This window comes from Netta rufina (genome assembly GCF_964035555.1).
Source record: "Netta rufina genome assembly, chromosome: 1".
NCBI lineage: Eukaryota > Metazoa > Chordata > Aves > Anseriformes > Anatidae > Netta > Netta rufina.
In genome coordinates, this window is record NC_140123.1 from 181,365,619 (window position 1) to 181,388,619 (window position 23,001).

Genomic DNA, 23,001 nt, shown 5'->3' on the forward strand with positions numbered 1-23,001 from the left:
CACGCACAACCTTCGTACTTAAACCTCTACCCTAGATGCCTCCTCCAGGGACTAGCATTCTCTAGCTCTCTTTTTAGAATAACGAATACAAGGCCAATTTTCTATGTTCACTTTCTGGTTTCAATCCTGTTTATTTTTGCCACTGATTCATTTTATGAAAATTAATAATTTAATTATTGACCCACTGGTGACCTACTTTTTAACCTCCTTGCAATAGAGCTTTGATTAAATAAAAGTTTCAGACTGGTTACAATTCAACCTCCTGCATCAAATACAGCTTTCTTCAGTGCTTTCTCTCTACCATATATAGTTACAGGGACCTTGCTATCCACCACAGAGTGTTCACAAGTTTACAAGGCTATATTCATCTTTTAGAAATATATTGGGCCCTAGCTTTGATTTCAAGAATCCCCTTCTGACTATCTCTCCCGGCCTTGCTTCCTTCACCAACACACTCAGAACAGGCTTTGGACAACTCCAGACCAAAAACAACAGCATCAAATTGAAGTAAAATCTGATGTTGAAACAGAAATTCCAACCAGTTTGAATGTAGGCCAAAAATTAAAAAGCAGTTTAGCATCGCTGAGATCTAAGCATGAAGGTAACCAAACTCCACAGCTGCCAGTTTTTAGGCAGAAGTTTGCTTCTGAGCAGGCTCCTTCCTACAGGGAAGAGTTGCTGTCTGGAATACTAACCAGATATGTGAGCAGGCCATTTTTTGCCTTCCTCACAGAAGGTTCAGTTTGACAATGCAGAGCATGTCAACCTATACTTGGGCTTTGTGCTGCCAGTTCTCCCAAGTACCCTTTTTCTGAAAGATAGTTTAAACTGATCTTTCTCACTCTCTCAAAGAATGCCCTAACAACTACACTTAGGTCAGCCTGTGAGTGGAGACACCTCTTTCCTTCTTTAAGCTCTACACTGTAGCCTCCATCCTGTACACACAGTTTCACAGGTCCAGAAGGAGTGAACACAAGAGCGGAGGTCGCTCACTGTTACACAACCTTTCTCCAACTAAACCTGAGTTCACACAAAAAAGCTTTGGTTCACCTTCAGGAACGAGTTCTCCACTTCAGGAACAAAGTAGTTATACACCATGTCAGGACTATCACTGATACTGCTTGAATTTACCAACACACTTTAAATTATTCAGCATTAAAATCCAAAATAAATTCAATGAAAAAATCTTTAGTAAAACGTAGAAACTTTAATTTACATGCGAAACTACAACATATTCCTAATAAAAAACTGGTGACTAAAGTTACACACAATTTGTAAAAACTGTCAACGTTGTTAAATAGGTCTGTACAACCGAAGATTTACAAAGTCCCTGTGCATTCTCTTCTTTTCAATGCACAACTGAATTTAAAGGTTCTGCTCGAATGTTCCCCAAATCAAGAGCTGAATCTGTCTCTTCGTCAATCTCACCAATGACAGCACTGAAAAAAAAAGTTATCGTTTGTTAAAATCCCCAGATACAAGTCAGGAAAGCCAAGACCGTTTTTATTTTTTAAGTTTAATTGTAGAGCTCTATCATTTGAACTTCAAATTTTGATGGCATCCCCCCCATTTCCTTATACCATTCCTGACTTCACAGCAATCAGTTACCTCTATTGCTGTGCCTTTTCCTAGCTGAAAAGCCCCTCTCCATTCAGACTTTCCTTGACTGAAAACATTTTGTACCTCTAGCTATTCTGCCTTCTGCTCTTTGTGCATTTTCCTACTGCATCCCTCTTGACAGTAGTGGCATACCAGGTGTTTATGCAATGACACGCTGTTTGCGGTTTTAATTTTCTTTCCAGTGATCCCCAATATTTTTTCTCCCTGGTGAATCGGCATTTATGAAGAAGCTGCTAGAGATGAGGGTAGCAACTGAGTTTCGAGAGTAAGACATCCCCATACTGGCACCTAGGTTCCCGTGATCATCAGTGGAGACTGAGGAATTTGACTTGCCTTGAAACAGAAGCCTGGCCAGCTGAGCAGCTTTCTTAGTTCCACCACTGATTAGATCCTCACTGTGCTGGCAGCTTTCACAACACGAAAACACTGCTTATGCTAACTGAATATTCAAGTATGGACCAGCATGAAACCCGATTTCTGCTTTCTGCTTCTGATACCACAAAAACACACGTATTTAAGAGGTTTATCTCTTTAACCAGCTTTTCTTCACAGTCTTTACTACTGTTTTACACACAACTGCTTAGTACTAAAGCCTTTTTTTATTTTTCCTAGTTCAACAAATGCTTCTAAAACTGAAGTCGTCTTCCTCCTAACAATCTTCCTAGCAGGCCCATTTACCAGGCCTTCTTTCCACTGCTCTTGTAACCTCCCTATCTCTTTGGGGCATCACACTGCATTTGATGAGTTTTGCTCTCATTCTGTCATATCATTTGACATAAAATATCAACTGCCACCTTGATCTGTTACTTCAGCAGCTTTGACTGTCCGGTTGTTACATTGTCAAGACAGAACCTTCCAGCATTTTCCAGATTATCAAGTGTTCTCTGCGAACATCTCATCTTAACTCTCCCTTAGGGTGCCTAAAAAAATCCCACTGAAGTTAACCTTGTATACCAGATCACTGACCTACTACTACACACAACCACACACAAGTTGTTGTGCCACTTGTTTGTTTCTTCTTTTTCCTCTCTCAACAGACCCTGCCATTCACAGGTAGGAATAAAGAACACGCACACGCACAATGCCTAGGCTCAAGAAAGGGAAATGCTGAGCTTCATACCAACCCTTTTTCCACGCTGCTATCAGTATGTGACCTGGTTAACTTAGAGCTCAGAAATTCTCGGCTAACAACACCTTAACTTTAAAATGCAGACACTTTTGCAACAGCAGCAGATATTTTGCTGCTTAATGTGCCTCAGCTTTGCTAGCTCTCTATCAGTACTGCTACACAAGGATGTAAGATCCAGATGTATACAGACACAACTGCATATGTATGTATAGACACATGCACGTAAATATATAGACATGCATACTTTCCTTTAAATTGAATTAAACAAAGAAATGCTATACTTACACATTATCACCTCGTACAATGTATAATCCCAGCACTACTTGCTCAACTCCTTGTGAAGAACTGAACACTCGTTCATGGCTCTCATCCAAAATCAAGTTAATGGTCTGATCAAAACCTTTGAGGGTTCCCTACGAATAAAAGAAAAAGAAAAAAGCACACAAACATAAAGCACTCCAATTGCCTTTTAAATTTACTTCCTTGCTCCCAATGATTTCTTAAACAGCAAAGTGGCAATACTAAGGTACTGGAGAGCAGCTGCTCTACTTGGGTCTTATTGATAGGTTTAAACACAAATAGATGGAGAACTAAAGTTTGAAAACGGTAATTAATTTCAGGAAAAGGTATCTTTATTTACTGCGTAGCCATGCTAACAGCTACATTATTTAGTATTAGAAAAAAAAACAAAGTTTCCCTCATACCAATGAGGTCCTCTAAACTTATAATTTTACTATTTCTACACTGTTTTTGTCTTCCTTGTAGTGAAGCGTCAAGAAATCAAATGAGAAAAATAAAGGCAAGGAACATAAAAGTTAAATTCTTACATTAACCAGTACTGAAACCATTTCTAATATGGGATTTTAAGTGACATCTCTTTAAAGGAGGTTAGCTGGGTTCCACAACATCACTCAACAAAAATGTAAAACACACAAAAGGAAAAATTTCTGTGCTACTTCAACAAGAGTTTGGGAAAATGGAAGCATAATTGATACATATAATTTATCACTAGTAATTAAGAAATTTAAACTCACTATACTGAGAATATATATATATATATATATATATATATATAAATTGTTTTCTTCTTTTCCCCCTTGTTTTAACTCATAAGCCTTTTTTCATCTTATATTCTCCCCATCTTCATTTCAAGAGGGGGAGCGAGAGATGGATTTGGTGGAGCTCAGCTCTCTGTGAAACCACCACACTCAGGTAAGACACCATAACTCAGACAGTAATAATAAACACTTACACCATCTACCCACACAGAAGTAAGTCATACACTAATTCCATTCAAGTCTTTGTGGTAGAAAGTATCTTGCATTGTATCACAAATTTAACCAGACTCCAGCCAGACATGCTGGAGGGAAGCGATGCCATCCAGAGGGACCTAGACAGGCTTGAGAGGTGAGGCTGTGCAAACCTCATGGAGTTCAAGGCCAGATGCAAGGTTCTGCACCCGAGTCAGAGCAATCCCAAGCACAAATACAGGCTGTGCAGAGAATGGATTGAGAGCAGCCCAGAGGAAATGACCTGGGGGTCCTGGCTAATGAGAAACTCGACATGAGGCAGCAATGTGTGCCTGCACTGCAGAAAGCCAACTGTGTCCTGGGCTGCACCAAAAGCAGCGTGGCCAGCAGGGTGAGGGAGGCAATTCTGCCCCTCTGCTCTTGTGAGACCCCACCTGGGGCACTGTGTACAGCTCCAGGGCCTCCAGCATAAGGACATGGGCCTGCTGGATCATGTCCAGAGGAGGGTCACAAGGATAATCAGAGGCTGGAGCACCTCTCCTACGAAGACAGACAGACGGAGTTGGGGCGGTTCAGCCTGCAGAACAGAAGGCTCTGGGGGGGCCTTACAGCAGCCTCCCAGTACATAAAGGGGGCCTGCAGGAAAGCTGGGGAGGGACTCTGTGTCAGGTTGTTTAGTGATAGGGCAAGGGGGAATGGATTTAAACTAAAAGAGGGTAGGTTTAGATTAGACATTAGGAAGAAATTCTTCACCCAGAGGGTTGTGAGGCACTGGCACAGGCTGCCCAGAGAAGCTGTGGGTACCCCATCCCTGGACGTGCTCAAGGCCACGCTGGATGGGGCTTTGGGCAACCTGATCTAGTGGGAGGTGTCCCTGCCCATGGCAGGGCGGTGGAACTGGGTGGTCTTTGAGGTCCCTTCCAACCCAAACCATTCTGTAATTCTATGACTTTTGGTGAAGCTATTATATTTTTACTAAAAATACTGTTTCCCCTTTCCAGAGGCCACTCTAAGCCTCACAGACAGACAGGAAGACCCAATCCTTGTGCAATGATCACACCACTAAGTTAAACTGAAAGTAGAAGAGGGTGAAAATAAGGGGGAAAAAAAGAATACAAGAACATAAATAATATAGAAACAACAAAACCAGGACATTAGACAGTCTAGCGTAGAACAGTTTGTGAGTTCTCAGCTTTTCAGGCTTAAACACAATCCCACTACAATTCTTCAACAATTATGGGCTCATTTTTTCTGTAGCTGTACGGAAGAAGTGCTTTTAACACGAAAGTTGAAGAGCTTGCTGAACAAGGACATTTTCGAGAGGAACCAAAGAGCTGAACAGAAAAATAAATGCACTTTGTGGTGCAGAAATGGCTGCTTGGCAAAAACCTAGCGTATTTGTGTGTGTGAGTTTAGCAACGGACAAGGCTGACAGGCAAGGGGTAAAAGAGATGTGAGAAAAAAAACGTGAGTCTCACCACAATCATTCTTCCATCAGAAGTTATCACTGCGACAGTACCTGGTAGCTCATTAAGGAAACGCTCAGAGACGTCTGAAGCAGCACTATGAACGCTCCCGGTAACACCCCCACGCAATAAGCCTTGAGAACAGCCGGACCAGCTTCTCAAGGCCCTTCTGAAATCAAAAGGCAGCAGCGCTGCTAAGGAACCCTGGCGGCACGTTCCGGCGGCCTGCCTTAAAGCCTGACCCCCCCACACACCCCCAGCTCCGTGCCGTTCCCGCCGGCCGCCGCTCAGCCCCGCGCCCCGGCCGCCCCCCTCTGCCGCCACCGCCCCCGCCCGGCCGCGCTTCGCCCCGCGCTGCCGAGCCCCCCGCACGGACAGGCGGCAACCCCGAGCCAGGCGCCCCCGGCCCTCCGGATGCGGTTGATGTAGCCCTCCAGCGCGGACGTCATGGCGGCCGCTCCTGCCTCAGCGCCTCCCGCCCGCCGCAGCCGCCGCCCGCCCCTTCCGGCGCGCACCGACGACGCGAGGCGCCCGCTGAGGGGCCGCGATGAGACACAACGAGCGACACGGGTGCCGCGGGGCGGGGCGCTGCTGCCCCATTGCCCAGCGCATGGCCCCGGCCGGGGAGCGCTGTGGTTCGCGGCCCTGGCATTTCTGCAGGTTTTAAGAAGTGCCCTATGTCACTGCATGGAATCACAGAGCACCTACGGCTGGAAAAGGCCTACAATAACATCAATACAATACCCTGCTACCAATGTCACTCACTAACCCACGTCCCTAAGCGCCAGGTCCAACCTTTCCTTGAACACCCCCAGGGACAGTGACGCAGTGACGCCACCACCTCCCTGGGCAACCCGCTGCAATGCCCGACTGCTCTTTCTGAGAAGAAATGTCTCCTAATTTATAAGCTTATCCTCCCCTGGTGCAGCTTGAGGCCATTCCCTCCAATCCTGCCACTAGCTACCTGAGAGAAGAGGTGGACCCCCAGCTCGCCACACCTTCCTTTCGGGTAGCTGTAGACAGCAATGAGGTCTCCCCTGAGCCTCCTCTTCTCCAGACTAAACAACCCCAATTGCCTCAGCCGCTCCTCACAGGACTTGTGTTCCAGGCCCCTCACCAGCTTCGCAGCCCTTTTCTGGACACGTTCCAGGGCCTCGATGTCCTTCTGGCACTGAGGAGCCCAAAGCTGAACACAGTACTCAAGGTGCAGCCTCACCAGAGCAGAGTACAGAGGAAAAATCACCTCCCTGTTCCTGCCGGCTACGCTGTTCCTGATACTAGCCAGGATGCCATTGGTTTTCTTGGACACCTGGGCACACTGCTGGCTCATGGTCAGGCCAGCATCGACCAACACGCCCAGATCCTTTTCCTCTGCACAGCTCTTGAGCCACTCTCCCCCAGGCCTGTGGCGCTGCATGAGATTGTTGTGGCCAAAGTGCAGGACCCGGCACTTAGCCATGTTGAATGTCATGCCATTGGCCTCTGCCCATCAAAGCATCCCGTCCAGGTCACTCTGCAGGGCCTTCTGTATTTTAGGAGTAGTTTTAGCTGTATTTTAGGAGTAGTTTTCCAAAGAATGCCCAGTTTGAATGCTTAGGGAGTAGGGACACTTGAGGATGAAGCGGGCTGCACAGGACTAAGGCTAACAACACTGGTGTGCAATAGTCCTTTGCAGGTTCCCTTCAGATGTTCTGTGTGGAGCCTGTGGAATTTCTTTCACTAACTTCTGAAATGCTTGTAGTTGGAGGTGAAAACATGCGTTCCTTCCTTAAGCATTTCCCTCTTATTGTGCCTTTCCCTGTTTTCACAGCTGAACATTGTTACAGATCAGATGAAGGTGGAGCAGAGGACGTCCCAGTCCAGAAAACAAGGCATAGTTCTACCAAGGTGGAAGAAGACTGCCAACACTTGCCTTCAGCCCCCTAATTCGGGCAGTTTCCAGGCAGTGAGCAAGAGCAGCCATTGCCCCCACCATGCTGGCAAGAACGCAGCGGTTCTGTGCAGATAACAGCCTGCCATTAATTCCAAGTTCTGTCGCCCACCTAGGCATTTAATAAACCATGTCATGTAGTGCGGATCTTTGTCGTCTTCTCTTCTCCCTTCTGGGCTTTGCTTCTCCCCTCCCCTACTCATTTGACCGTTCCCTCTAATTCCTGCCGCTGGCAGGGGCACAGCATTACTTCCCCATCCATGGCTGCGGTTGATCTGCCAGCTGTCCTAGCTCACCCCCGCACTCTCCCAGGCACAGGGCAGCACCGTGCCCACATGCAGGGACAGTCCCCCCCTGACGTCCAGCTCCTGCGGGGCCATTCTTCACTTGTGCTGCCACAGTGGTGCTGCTGCATTGGTGACAGTGGCTGAAGGTGTTCCCGTGCTCCAGACCGTCTGGGTGCAGATGGCCCTCCCCAGATTTGCCAGAGGAATGGCAGAAGATCTCTTCCTATAGGAGTATTGGGTTTACATAGCCAGGTTTTATCTGCAGGGCGCTGCAGGGGTAGCCTCTGTGAGAAGAGTCCAGAAGGAGCCCCATGTTAGATAAGGGCCAGATTCCGTTGGCTCCAAAGGGACCTGATGCTGGCCAGAGATGAGCTAAAAATTGCTCTTTGTGCATCCGTGAGAGCATGTTTAAGAAAGGGAAAACAAACAAACCACACAGTGACACAACTGCAGCTGGGAGAGTGAGGAGTGAGAACCAGCCCTGCAGCTGTCGGATAACCCAACCGAAAGCCCTGGGACAAACTGACACAACGACCAGCGTTTTGTGCCGTAAGCCAATTTATTGCTGCGTGACATTATTTTATATAGTGTCAAAGCGTCCCACCCAGGAACCCAGGACCCCTCCCACTGTGCTCGCAGGCACCCCAGACCCTTCCCCTCGTGCACGCAGGCACAACCCAGAATAATCCCACAGCAGCCCCCATGCTCAGTGCAGCGGGAGGGCAGGAGGTGCTCCAGGCACACAGCAGCAGTTCCCCTGCGGCCTGTGGAGAGGCCCCTGGTGGAGCAGGCTGTCCCCCTGCAGCCCATGGGTCCCACACGGAGCAGATCTCCACACTGCAGCCCCCCCATGGGTGGAGGAGCCCCCAGTGGAGCAGGTGGCTGTGGCCTGGAGGAGGCTGCGGCCCATGGAGAGCCCCTGCAGGAGCAGGCCCCAGGCCGGAGCTGCAGCCCATGGAGAGGAGCCCACGCAGGAGCAGGGGGTCTGGGGGATGCTGATGCCCGTGGGGGACCCGTGCTGGAGCAGTTTGCTCCTGGAGGATGGACCCTGTGGTACCAAGCCATGTGGGAGCAGTGCTTGAAGAGCTGCTGCCTGTGGGCAGCCCCCGCAGGCTCTGTCCGGGGCATCTCGCGGGAGGGACCCCACGTGGAGCAGGGGCAGAGGGTGACCGTGAAGGAGCGGTGGAGACAAAAGCATCAGGGACTGACCGCAGCACCCATTCCCCCATGCTCTTTGGGGTAAGAAGGTGGAAGAGGGTGGATGGGAGGAAGGTGGTTTTGGTTTCTTTCCTTTGTTTCTAACTTCTGTAGCTTGTTAATAATAGCCAGTAGGTTTTATTAATTTCCATACTCTGAGTTTGTTTTGCCCTTCACAATAATTGTTGAGTGATCTCCCCATTCTTGTCTCAACCCTTGAGCCCTTTCCTCTCTTTGAGGAGGGGCAGTGAGCGAGCGGTTGTGGTGGAGCTCAGCTGCCCACCGGAGTAAAACCACCACAGAGGTGTGTCCCACAGTCACTGCATAGGCCAACAAGGAGTCTTGCAATGTGAATCCTTCACAGTGGATGAGAAGTTCCCCCTGCTCCCTTCTCTTTCTCCCTCTGTAGAGGTTCACAGTCTGAGGCAGTCGCGTGCTGTGATGGAGCAGGGGATCACGGTGGCAGGGCGCTTTTCCTCATCTAGGTCATTGGAGGCAGGCGAGGGAGCCACAAGGACCTGGCAAGTCGACTCCATGCTTCAAGACTTCCTCCAGCCAGAAGGAAAGAAGGGTAATGGTTGTAGGCGACTCCCTTCTGAAGGGAACAGAGGGCCCCGTATGTCAGGTAGACCCTACCCATAGGGAAGTCTGAAGCCTACCTGGGGCTCGGGTCAAGGCCATTCCCAGGAAACTTCCTGACCTTGTTAGCCCCTCCGATTTTTCCCCATTGGTGAGAATTCAGGCTGACAGTGACGAAATTGCTGAGAGAAGCCTGGAGGCTACCAAAAGGGACTTCAGGGGATAGAGGCAATTGCTGGATGCAGTGGGCACGCAGGTGGTGTTTTCCTCTATCCCTTCAGCCCTCCCCGAATTTGCCAGATGAGTGTCAGAAGATCTCTTTATATGGGAGAGCCCGAGTCTCCTTCCCAGGAGAACACCTTGCTCAGAGGATGCTGGTTTGAAGCCTACAAATCATTTGCCCTGCATTCAGAAAGCTGGCCACAGCATTAAAGCTCTCTGCCAGCCTCATGGACAGTGTGGTTGAGGTCCCCCGCTTGTCGTGGGCTATCCCTTTTGCAAGGGAACCATTTCTAGCCACAGGAGGCAAATGACACCTCTGTCTTTGTGTATTCTCCCTTTTGCCATCCCAAGCCCTTGTCCCTAGCTTGCCCCTGAGTTTCCCTTGGTACTGTGAAACTCACAAGACACATCTGCAAAAGGCTTGGTCTGATTCTCACAACGGAAATAACACATTTGCTGTTCACAGGATGCTCCTGGTCAGCAAGGGAGACAAGCAGAAGGAATCAGAGGGAATGGTCACATGGCCATTGGAAAGGAGAAGCAAAGCCCGGAAGGGAGAAGGGAAGAAGACAAAGACCCCCACTACAAGACATGGTTTATTACATGCCAAGGTGGGCGACAGAACTTGGAATTAAAGGCAGGCTGTTATCTGCACAGAACCGCTGCGTTCTTGCCAGCATGGTGGGGGCAACGGCTGCTCTTGCTCACTGCCTGGAAACTGCCCAAATTAGGGGGCTGAAGGCAAGTGTTGGCAGTCTTCTTCCACCTTGGTAGAACCACGCCTTGTTTTCTGGACTGGGACGTCCTCTGCTCCACCTTCATCTGATCTGTAATAATGTTCAGCTGTGAAAACAGGGAAATGCAAAATAAGGAAATGCACGAGGCAGGAACACATGTTTTCACCTCCAATTACCAGTATGTGAAAAATTAGTGAAGGAAATTCCAGAAGCTACACACGGAACATCTGAAGGGAACCTGCAAATGACTCTTGCTTAGCAGTGTTAGCCTTAGTCCTCTGCAGCCCTCTTCATCCTCGAGTGTCCCTACTCCCTAAGCACTCAAACTGGGCGTTCTTTGGAACACTACTCCTAAAATGCAGCTTCCGCATTCACCTTGAAAACGTTGGAAAGGATCTGCCTTTGAAAAGGCAAATGTCTTCGTGCTGCCACCTGGCCCTACCGCAGCCTTCGGTGTGGCATGTCTTTGTCTGGTGCCTGTTCTCTCATTACCATTTGTACGGTCATTTTTATCTATTCTCCCTTTCTTTCCCTTCACTCTTTCCCTTATGGCTTTGCAGAAGAAGAAGGGCACTCTGTATTCTGCACCCCCGCCATGACCAGAGGTCTTCAGCCCTCCCCCATACAGTTGTGTACTCTTCTGATGCCTAGCAGTTGTTTTAGCATAAAGACGGTGTGTTTTGGACCCACAAAGGGATTCTAACTTGAGGCTCAGAAGCATAAGCTTGCTCACAGATATTCTTTCCGAGAGGTTGAGAATAACATTTATGAATGCTGACCTTAGCCACGCAGGCTTCAGTGGTGCTTCCGGTGGAGCTTAGCGTTGCTTTTGTCTAGACTCTGACGAGCTCTGAAAAAGTCAGATGCATGCAAGAATTATATTTGGTTACAGTTTGGCAAAGCTACTCTCCAGGTCTTTGACCAGCGTTTGACTTCTGAGAGTGGAAGGGATTAATGGCGTCTAAACACAAAAACATCATTTGATTTGAGGTTTTTGGAGAGCCTGCATCCATGGTGCAGAAGTATCGCCGATGCTGTGGATTTATGTGGCTTCTTCTGGAAGATGCATCACCTGCATAAAGAGTCAGGGATATCCTCCCCTGCCTAAGGAAAACTCCAATCTCAGACTTGCTGCCGAAATGGCAGCCAAAGCCATAGACTTCACAGAATCAGGTTCTGCTCTCTAGAAGGCTCATACTTCTTTAAGCATTCTTAGTTTGTTGCCACGACAATAGGACATGCAGTTCCTCTTTTCTGCCTTACATCGCTGTATTGGGTGTGCATGGCAAGGTTTGGGTTGCAAGGGGCTGCAGAGATGGCCTCTGTGAGAAGGATCTCCACGCTGCAGCCCCCCCATGGGTGGAGGAGCCCCCGGTGGAGCAGGTGGCTGTGGCCTGGAGGAGGCTGCGGCTCATGGAGAGCTCCCACGGGAGCAGGCCCCGGGCCGGAGCTGCAGCCCGTGGAGAGGAGCCCATGCAGGGGCAGGGGGGCTAGGGTGAGCTGCCACCCGTGGGGGACCCGTGCTGGAGCAGTTTGCTCCTGGGGGATGGACCCCGTGGTACGGAGCCATGTGGGAGCAGTGCTTGAAGAGCACTGGACAGCCCCCGCAGGCTCAGTTCAGGAAGGACGGCATCCCGTGAGAGGGACCCCACGTGGAGCAGGCGCAGAGAGGGACTGTGCAATTGTAAGCATATTTACTGACATCATGTTGACCAGACATACAAGAGGGTTCTTAGGAGGAGAACGAACAATGAAAAAGCAGCATCTTGCTCTCACTCCAAAAAGCAGTCTGGACATACCTTTGCAGGTCATTTTCTCGAAGTCTTCTGAGCTTTCGTTCCTCCCGATAGTAGTGCTTGTACCTTTCCAGTTTTGCCTCAACGGACTCATTTGGAGAAGTATGCTCTTGCGGTGTCTTTCTCCCTCCATCCTCCTCTTCAGACTCAGCATCTCTGCTTCTGTGCGTTGGCTTCTTGCTCGGAGAAGCACAAGGAGGAGATCTTGACAGCTCTTGCATGTCTGGGGAGGCTGCCTGTGTCTGAAGCAGATAATGAAATTTCCATCACCACAAAGAAGAAGAGAACCATCCCCCCATCAGTCGCACATAGCCAGTTTCAAGGGCCCAGCCTCACTAAGGGCAGGGCACTTGCCTCCTCACTACCACCAGCAGTCAAGGCAGAACACGGAAACTACCACTGGTCAACGATCCTATTTCTCAGGAGGAGAAAGTAAGCCTTTTCCAAAGGCTCCATACATGATTCTGTTCAGTTCAGTGACTTCTGCGCCAGTGGAGAACAACGCCTCACAGAAGGAAAGAGGGGCAAGACCCCAAATACAAATATGTCCTGCGACTTCTGGTATGAGCACTTGTTCCTTGTCAGGCCCTTTCTTATCTCTGTCTCATGCTGTTGCTTTTGCTCGTGACCCACCTTGGATGTCTCCAGAAGATCTTTGATGTATGCCACCTCTTCTTGCAGCTGGCCATTGGTCTTCTCCAGTGTTTCCTGAGAGTCACGCAGAGCAGACAGCTCTTCTTGCAGGTCGCAATTTTGTGCTTCTAGCTGCCTGCGTTTTTCAGACATCATCTCCAGCTGCTGCGGAAGTTCTTTGAGCTGTGGAGAGCAAATCACAAAGGGGTAGGGCGTCAAGATGGTGTTTGTCACCTTCTGACTTGGTACTGAAAGCAAAGTAAAGGCAGGCTCATCTTTTAACAGAACAGCTTTTAGGTCACTGCTGACAGGATTCCCCAAGTTTCCATCCTTCCTCGGTTCTTCTGCAGGGAGACTGGCCTGAAAGGTGCTAGGGACGCTCTTGCCCGAAATGCTCCTCTGCTCATGGGACATCAAACACGCCTCTACCCAGACACCAGAAAGAACGCCTATTGTGTGTGTTGGGGGGGAAGCGCTGCAGTGCAGAACGGAGTAGGCACGAGCAACCAATGCTCTTCCTGCCGTTACTCTGAAAGCTTTGCAAACAGTGCCTCAGGAGGCCACTTTGACAGAGCTGCTGGAGGAAGGCCTTTTCTCTCCTGGTCAAAGCTGATGTGTGGGTGCAAGGATATGGAGGATATAGCAGATGTTCCATTAAGTCCCAAAGGTCAACTGCGGCGCTGTCTTTCCCTCCTCCTCCAGAAATAGACCCTTTTTTATACCTACTAAAAATACACTCGGGAGGTTCCTGCCTTTTATAAATAGATAGAAACAAACAAACAAACAAACAAGAACAGCAACAACAATAGCAGAAACCCTCAGGAAACAAACAAAAAAATAAAATAAAAAAAAATTAATCTTCATATTACTGTGCCTACACACAATGCTATTTCCTTTCAAATAACAGAACTCTTCGAATGGCAGTGAAGCCACGAGAATGCTACGAGCCTTTGGACTAAGAATGGGCCACCACAAGGGCACTTGAGGCCTTCTACAGAACCTTCTAAAGCACACGTGTGCCTTAGCAGCAGCTCTCAGTAACGAGGGGAAAGGTAGCTAAAGGGTTCCGTGCAACTGAACAAGACACCCACGGCAGCACTTCTTGGTCCTCGACATCAGGGTGCCCCTGGCTAGGGAAAGACGGGCTGAGACAGCGGCTGGTGAGCGGCAAGTTACAAAAGCGTCACTGGCTCAACTCCTAAGACAGGGCTCCAGAAGTGATCTTGGGCAGAGCCAACTTCAGACAGGTGGAGTTGCTCCTGCCAGACCTGAAAAGTGCTGTGGGCCTGTGCCATGGCCTGTGAAGCCACTGAGCCCGCCAGCCTTGCTGTGACTCTCAGCTCGTCCTTCCTCCACAGAGCAGCCTGCCCTCAGAGTGCCCTCACAGATACTGCTCTGCACGTTCATTTTGACTCATAACGACAACTGCATCTGCGTTCACCTGCTATGGATGACAACAGAAGGAGCACCAAGGAGAGAACAGACAACTCACAATACAAGAAGCAGCATGGAAAAGAACAACACAGGCATGAACGTTAACAGACAAAAAAAAAAAAAAAAAGACAAAATCCTGCAGAATCCAGAGCTCATGTTTACCTATCACATAGCCAGTTTCAAGGGCTCAGCCTCACTAAGGGGAGGCCACTCTGCCTCCTCACTACCACCAGTTGTCAAGGCAGAACCCAGAAACTGCCCCAGGTCAACCATTCATTTTAATCTGGTCGACACCAGTTCTCAGCACTCCGTTTTTACCTCAGAGCTAGTACTAAGACATTTTGCCTCTGTAAGACAGTGCTCTGCTTGTAAGCCTTTTCCAAAGGCTCCATACACAATTTGCGGGGACTTCTGCGCCAGTGGAGAACAACGCCTCACAGAAAGAAAGAGGGGCAAGACCCCAAATACAAATATGTCCTGCGACTTCTGGTATGAGCACTTGTTCCTTGTCAGGCCCTTTCTTATCTCTGTCTCATGCTGTTGCTTTTGCTCGTGACCCACCTTGGACGTCTCCAGAAGATCTTTGATGTATGCCACCTCTTCTTGCAGCTGGCCATTGGTCTTCTCCAGTTTTTCCTGAGAGTCACACAGAGCAGACAGCTCTTCTTGCAGGTCGCAATTTTGTGCTTCTAGCTGCCTGCGTTTTTCAGACTCCATCTCCAGCTGCTGTGAAAGTTCTTGGAGCTGTGGAGAGGAAAGCACAAAGGGGTAGGGCGTCAAGATGGTGTTTGTCACCTTCTGACTTGGTACTGAAAGCAAAGTAAAGGCAGGCTCATCTTTTAACAGAACAGCTTTTAGGTCACTGCTGACAGGATTCCCCAAGTTTCCATCCTTCCTCGGTTCTTCTGCAGGGAGACTGGCCTGAAAGGTGCTAGGAACGCTCTTGCCCGAAATGCTCCTCTGCTCATGGGACATCAAAAACGCCTCTACCCAGACACCAGAAAGAACGCCTATTGTGTGTGTTGGGGGGGAAGCGCTGCAGTGCAGAACGGAGTAGGCACGAGCAACCAATGCTCTTCCTGCCGTTACTCTGAAAGCTTTGCAAACAGTGCCTCAGGAGGCCACTTTGGCAGAGCTGCTGGAGGAAGGCCTTTTCTCTCCTGGTCAAAGCTGATGTGTGGGTGCAAGGATACGGAGGATATAGCAGATGTTCCATTAAGTCCCAAGGGTCAGCTGCGGTGCTGTCTTGCCCTCCTCCTCCAGAAACAGACCCTTTTTTATGCCTACTAAAAATACACTCGGGAGGTTCCTGCCTTTTATAAACAGATAGAAAGCAAAACCCAAACCCTCACAAAAGAAACAAAGGAGAAACAAACAAACAAACAAAAGACAAAACGGGAACTTAATCTTCATTTTACACTTCCTAGACATGATGCCATTCACTATCATTTAACAGAATTCTTCAATGGTCTACCACAAGGGCACTTGACTCGTTCTACACTACCTGCTATGTTTGACAACAGAAGGAGCACCGAGGAGAGAACAGACAGCTCACAATACGAGAAGCAGTATAGAAAAGAACAACACAGGTACAAACATTAACAGCCAAAAAAAAAAAAGAAATCACAAAATCCTGCAGAATCCAGAGCTCACCTTTGCTGTTAATTTATCAACTTCACGGGCCCCCTCAGAGCAGCTGCTCGTCATGTCTTCTGCAGTATTAAACTGGGTCTCTCTTTCTCTGGCCTCATATTTGCTTAGTTTCTGCAGAGCTGCGTCCAGATGCCTCCTTAACCTGCGCAGCAAGTTAGTCAAGAAAACAATGAGGTGAAGGAACTACCAGCCTGTTTCACATTCTCAGACATAAACAGCATAGAGGTGGCTTGCTTCTTCTTTAACACGCTTGACAGACCAGGAGTTACTGAGAAAAACCAGCATTCCAGTGCCACAGATCACTTGGAGGGTCCACCTTGCGCCTCAACGGAGGAACAAATGGAGAAGGGACTTCCTTCCCTCCCAGGAGACTTGCAGGGCAACCTGCATTTGAAGTTCTTTTGGCAGCTCTGTAAAAGCATAGGCACGCTTACAGAAGAGCCTTGTAAGGCCTAGCGTGAGGCTTGAATTTGCTCACAGACAGTTACCCTCACCTACTTTTACAATCAGCCTCCATGAAGCTTGATTTCTACTCTATGGGATCTCTCTTTAAAGTGCTAACAAGCCATACCTGTCACATTCTCTCTGCAGTTCACTGTTCCTTTTCATTTCCTGCTCGAGACGCACTTCGACTGGGCTTTTCAACTCGACCTGCTTCTTCTCTTTCCTTCTCTCACACTGACACTTTCAAAACAGAAGAGATACATTGCATAATCAGGCTGGAGATCTGTTACTAGTGAGGTTCCACAGGGCTCCATTTTATGAAGAGTCCTCTTCAATGTTTTCATAAATGATTTGGATGAAGGACTTGAAGGCTTTCTGAGCAAGTTTGCGGATGATACCAAATTGGGTGGAACTGTTAAGTGTGGTGAGGCCTTGCGGAGAGATCTGGAGAAATTAGAGAGCTGGGCAATCATCAACAATGTGAAGTTGAACAAGAGCAAGCACTGGATTCTGCACTTGGGAAGGGGCAACCCTGGCTACACGTACAGACCGGGGAAGAGATGCCGGGAGGCAGTCCCGCAGAAAGGGCTGTTGGGGTTTTCATCAACAGCAAGCTGAGCGTGAGCCAGCAGGGTGCCTTGGCGGCCAGGAAGGCCAACCGTATCCTGGGGCACATCAAGAACGGCCTGGCTAGCCAGTCAAGGGAAGTGAATGTCCTGCTCTTCTCTGCGCTGATGCGGCTTCACGTAGAGCACTGGGTGCAGTTCTGCACGCCACAGTTCAAGAAAGATATAAAGCTGCGAGTGAGCGTCTAATGGAGGGCAACAAAAATGGTAAATGGTCTCCATGATCCTTGTGGGTCCCTTCCAACTCGGATATTCTGTCATTCTCTGATGCCGTCTGCTCACAAGGAGGTGGCTCCTAACGCACTGCCTTGCACCTCCAGCTTATGAAAAGCTCCTCCAAAGGCCCGTTGTGTTGGTCACCAGCAGAAGGGGGGGAAGAAGGGAAGAGAAAGCACAACCGCTCTCAGATTTATCCCTATAGTGCAGCCTTTCCATACCTCAGCTTGAAATACGTTCAGTTGCGCTCGCAAGCACTGTATGCCTTTCTCCATGTCACTGCGCTGGCTCTCAGTATATTCGCGTGTGGCTTCTTGTAACCTTAATAGTCTTTGAAGAGCAACAGGAAGCTCCAGCTGCAGCTGTCTGTCTCGATCCTAAAGAAATGGGGTTCCGTGAGCATGACAAAGTCAGTGAGAACATGGGAATATGAGCCGTGCTTTTACCCTTCGTTCTACTATTAGGTTAGTCTTCTGAGTGAAATGAAGGGTCAGACGCACACAAGCACCAGGCATCTGCGCAGCTGGGAACCTCTCTCCATCTTTCTTAGCTTCAACTATCAGCAGCTCTCTGTATGAGCCATGCTCTGCTATCCGTTGGTTGTTGGCCTAAAACTTGTCCATCTAAAGGTTATTTTAGTGCTGGTGGCGTACGGTCAAAAGCAATAATCCACTTATGGCCTGTTCTTTTGAGAAGCTCAGAAGATTTCAAGCAGCAGGAAGAACCTTTGCTGCTTCATTATGTAGAATACGCTTCCCCTCGACTGGAACTGTAACTGGAAGGCCAGCTGCAGTGAGACCCAGGTCTCCTAGCAGTTTCACCAGCTCAGTGCAAACTGAAGAGCTGGGCTGGAGCACAAGCAGTTCAAGGGCCCCCAGTCACAAACATGTGGCAGAGGCAGCAACAGAGGGAAGCGAGCCCAGAGGTAAACTTGCCCCAAAGTCAGCGAGCCAAGTAGCAGCCAGTGGGCCCTTCACAGAAAGTACCTCGTGATCCGTGGGCAATTCAGCCTCTTCCTCCTGCTCTGCTCCTACAGCTGGCAGGGCGCCTACAAGGGACGGACGAAGCAAGACAGTGTGAGCATTCCTGGCACTCTGCGTTTCCCTGCCAGTCAAGCCCTGACCCCAAATATGGGAAAGGGTCTGACATCAGGCCACAGTCCTCATCAGCTCTTCCACACTACAGGATCCTACCTTCTCCATCCAAAGCATGTGTGTGAAATAGAAAACGCTCAGTCGTCAGAGGGCAAAATCTGCTGGGGACTACTGTGTCTTGTGCAGCATCAGCAGAAGCTTCTCCCGTCTTTTCACAGTGTGCGTGTTCTACCAGTTTCCTGGCAATGCTACGCGTAGAAAGAGAGAACGTACAGGCAGTCAGATCCAAAACATCCTTGCCCAGGATCCTTGCTCTTGCCGAGGACAGCAACTGACTTGGAACCGGTTCAGAACTGTCTGTGTGCGGTGTCAGTCTCCCCATGATGGTGGACCTGCTACGCCACCAGGGATCTCTTTGAGGGTTTATCTGAAGGGACACTGGTAAGATCCCCACTGAAAGAACAGGCGCCTCTTCCCTGCTCAGTGGAGTGGAACTGGGCTTAGCAACACAAGCGGGATTTCTAGGAGAGCCTTGTGGGTGGAAGTTCTCCTCTACTTCCAAATCCTCTCTTGACTTGGGAAGGAGACTTATGAGAAGACATCACTGAGCCCAGCTTCGAGAATGGTCTGAAGATATCATTAAGCCTTCGTGCATCTACCACTAAGGGTGACAAATCAGCACGGACACTCTGACAACTCAGCCGCTCTGACAGCGACGTGCAAAACACTCACCCAATGTGTCCCGAGTGGAGAGCATAATCCACAGCCGTGTAGCCAGCAACATCTTTGCAAGCAATGGTAGCACCGTAGGAAAGAAGTAGCTCTACTACATCCATTTCCCCAACAGAAGCGGCAAGCATAAGAGCAGTCCTAAAGCATCCAAAAGATGATTTATGAAACATAGCAGCATTTGCAGGCTCTGTGTTGTTATTATTCTACCCCCTGTCTACTCCCCAAACAATTCCCTCCCCGATTCCTACAAGCTCAGGGAAAGCAAAGCCACACACAGGGGAGTGTTGCAGGACTGAGGCTGGAAGGCACCTCGGGACGCCTCCTGGCCAACCGCCTCCCCAGAACAGACTCAGCCCAGACCACGAGTCCAGACCACGTTGCTCAAGGCTTCTTCCACGCTGCTCTTCAAAGCCTCCAAGGATGGAGGCTGCTCAAACCCCTGGCACCACCTGCTCCCCTGATTAACCTTCCTCATGCCGAGAGGGTTTCTCCTAAGCAGCTCTGGGAAGGCCTCTTGTTTCACTTAATGCCCATTGTCTCTCGGACAACACTGACTCTCTTTCTCCTGATCCTTCCAGTGACAATGCTAAGGAGACCCGCATGCACTTTGGAGCAATGCCTCACCTTCCAAAGTTATTTTTATCACACACAGTCGCTCCTTTTTGAAGAAGAAAGTTTACCATCTCTTCATGATTGCTGGAGATGGCAAGGAGAAGCGGGGTATTTCCCTCCTGAAAGGATAAAGAACCCCAGTCAGAACAGCCCAGATGAATTAGGTGCCTTTCCCAAAGAGCAGCGCTACCCAAATTGAAAACTTACCCAGTTCTTTGCTTCAAGGCGTGCACCATGCTCAACCAACATCTCTGCTAGAGATGTGTTAGGAGCTGCGGCAGCCAGGTGAAGGGCAGAGTTGCCTCTGTAACCTTCCAGGTTTGGGTCGGCATGGTGCTCTAGCAGAATCGCCACGCATTCTTCATGCTGGCTCTCCACTGCCTGCAAACAACACAAAGAAAAGGAAGGACTTGTGCCATGTTTCACTCTGTCACAGCTACAGCAGCTTCCCAGTGCTGGAAGATAAGAGCGTCTTCCAAGACGAGCTCGTGTACGCCTATTACGTGCCGATTACAACTTTCAGGTTTCTCTACAGGTTGGTGTGAAGAATGCAGCAAGACACTTGTCACTTGAAGCACAATCAACAAAGCCCCACTTAGAGCAGAGTAACGTGTTCCACATACCTTCATCAGTGGCGTTCTGCCAGTGTTGTCGCAAAGGTTCAGCAGGCACTTCTCTTGCACCAGGAATCGAACAACATCTGCATGGCCGTTCGCACAAGCAAGGTGCAGAGGTGTCCTAAAACCAAAATAAATTAGCTTTCCACAGGCAGGCAGTGCCCGAAATCACTCCCGGCTCTGGAACACGTGCAGGGCCACAAGTCTCCACTTGCCAATGCCAAGCGGAACGTAAGCTTTGGAGGCTGTGGAACTCCATGAAGACTGTGAAGTCTGTGTAAGCCTCCGAGTTTTTCCACAATCAAAACGGCACAAAAGCGGCAGAAGGGCGGTGACCGCCGCGACGCTGATCACCCACCAGACAGGAGAGAACTGCTAATGCCCGAGCAGCTGCTAAACAACCCCACAGGGAGAGGACAGGGCGGTGGCGGTCGGCGGCACACCCTTCGAGCAGCGCTCGAGCCGCCCCAGCAATTCCAAGCAAAGCTGGATTTTTCCCCTGTGCCAGATGAGAGGGAAAAGCCCTCGCAGTGATCAGCCCTGACCCAGGCTTCCAGGGGAGGCGGTGCCCTTGCTGCCGTGCTCCTGACTCTGCCCTGCACTTCAGCCGTCTCTCCGCGCAGGGCTGAAGGCTTTGCCAAGGGCTGCTAGGAGCACGTTCTCCTGACTATGGCCAGTGCCAGTGACTGCCTGGCCGGACAAGGCCCAGTCTCAGCCCTCCATCGCCTCAGCTCTTGCTGACACCTGCTGCAGAAGGAGGGTTGGTGCCAGAGCCGCGTATGCAGTGGCACCAGGCTGAAGCTCGCACGCCACGGGAGAGCGGTCCCAGCCCAAGCCTTTAAGATGCCCCCCAGCCCCTCACCTCTTTGCCTGGTCCAGACGGTTTTTGCGTAGTTTCTTCAGCCACCAGTGCTGCCTCAGCCGGGCCAGGTCGCCACGGGCAGCCGCGCGGTGCAGCCCATGCAGGCCCTCCTCTGGCAGCTGGTGGGCATCGCTGTCTCTGGACAGCAAAGTGCTGCTGGGCATCGGATGCTCCTGGTGCCCCAGGAGCCTCTCCATGCTGCAGCAAGGATGTGGGCACAAGCCCACCTGGGGCCACTGGAGCCCTGCGGGCCCTGCTTGGGTCCGACACGGACAGGCGCAGGGGCAGGGGAGCCGAGCCCCGAGCAGCGGCTGTGGCCTGGCGCTCCCAGGCAGGGCAGGGACGCACCGAGACTCCCAGCCAGGGCAGTGCTCTTGCTCCCACAGCAGAGGCAACAGCACTGAGCACTGCTGGGGGCAGGGGTGCATATATACTGTGTCTCAGCATTACGTCACGTGATGTCACAATGGACGTCATCAGGAGCGTCACTAGGTGTCACAATGGGTGTCACTAGGTGTGGCCTTAGGTTGGAGGGCCACACTCCCCCACAGTCCTGCAGTGACTGCGGCAGTTTCTGGCTCCTGCCTTCAGAGCTCTTTGTGCCTCAGTTGACATTCTTCCGCAGCGTGGATGGGGATCTCGGGCCATGCGACGGGGCTGGGCTCCTCAGGAGGCATCGAGAACATGCCTGGCTGGCAAGGGCACTGCATTACTTCCCTGGGGCCATGGTTGAGCTGGCACCTGCACCAGTTGTACTGGGTCTGGCTGGGATGGAGCTAACATGCCCTGCAGCAGCCCATACAGGGTTGTTCTCTGCACTTGTACAGAATCATTAAGGCTGGAAGTTGCCTTCAGGATCATCTGGTCCAACCATCACCCTACTACCAATGTCACTCACTAACCCACGTCCCTAAGCGCCAGGTCCAACCTTTCCTTGAACACCCCCAGGGACAGTGACGCAGTGACGCCACCACCTCCCTGGGCAACCCGCTGCAATGCCCGACTGCTCTTTCTGAGAAGAAATGTCTCCTAATTTATAAGCTTATCCTCCCCTGGTGCAGCTTGAGGCCATTCCCTCCAATCCTGCCACTAGTTACCTGAGAGAAGAGGTGGACCCCCAGCTCGCCACACCTTCCTTTCAGGTAGCTGTAGACAGCAATGAGGTCTCCCCTGAGCCTCCTCTTCTCCAGACTAAACAACCCCAATTGCCTCAGCCGCTCCTCACAGGACTTGTGTTCCAGGCCCCTCACCAGCTTCGCAGCCCTTTTCTGGACACGTTCCAGGGCCTCGATGTCCTTCTGGCACTGAGGAGCCCAAAGCTGAACACAGTACTCAAGGTGCAGCCTCACCAGAGCAGAGTACAGAGGAAAAATCACCTCCCTGTTCCTGCCGGCTACGCTGTTCCTGATACTAGCCAGGATGCCATTGGTCTTCTTGGACACCTGGGCACACTGCTGGCTCATGGTCAGGCCAGCATCGACCAACACGCCCAGATCCTTTTCCTCTGCACAGCTCTTGAGCCACTCTCCCCCAGGCCTGTGGCGCTGCGTGAGATTGTTGTGGCCAAAGTGCAGGACCCGGCACTTAGCCATGTTGAATGTCATGCCATTGGCCTCTGCCCATCAAAGCATCCCGTCCAGGTCACTCTGCAGGGCCTTCTGTATTTTAGGAGTAGTTTTAGCTGTATTTTAGGAGTAGTTTTCCAAAGAATGCCCAGTTTGAATGCTTAGGGAGTAGGGACACTTGAGGATGAAGCGGGCTGCACAGGACTAAGGCTAACAACACTGGTGTGCAATAGTCCTTTGCAGGTTCCCTTCAGATGTTCTGCGTGGAGCCTGTGGAATTTCTTTCACTAACTTCTGAAA

At 50.2% G+C, this 23,001-nt stretch overlaps 1 protein-coding gene across 1 annotated transcript; it reads right to left on the minus strand.

The window, feature by feature from the left end:
* Positions 1-1,193: 1,193 nt before the first annotated feature.
* Positions 1,194-5,980, minus strand: LSM8 (LSM8 homolog, U6 small nuclear RNA associated). Its single transcript, XM_084297045.1, has 4 exons — positions 5,884-5,980; positions 5,478-5,518; positions 3,035-3,162; positions 1,194-1,439 (listed from the first exon to the last, which is right to left on the minus strand). Exons 1-4 carry the CDS (start codon positions 5,912-5,914, stop codon positions 1,349-1,351), a joined length of 291 nt encoding a protein of 96 aa, XP_084153171.1. The 5' UTR covers positions 5,915-5,980; the 3' UTR covers positions 1,194-1,348.
* Positions 5,981-23,001: the final 17,021 nt, after the last annotated feature.

Excerpts from the sequence above, each read along its gene's own strand:
- LSM8 (XM_084297045.1), bottom strand. The coding sequence starts at position 5,914 with ATGACGTCCGCGCTGGAGGGCTACATCAACC. Across the intron at positions 5,519-5,883 it reads GCTGGAGGGCTACATCAACC|GTACTGTCGCAGTGATAACT; the intron begins GCATCCGGAGGG and ends ATGAGCTACCAG. Across the intron at positions 3,163-5,477 it reads CTGATGGAAGAATGATTGTG|GGAACCCTCAAAGGTTTTGA; the intron begins GTGAGACTCACG and ends TTTTATTCGTAG.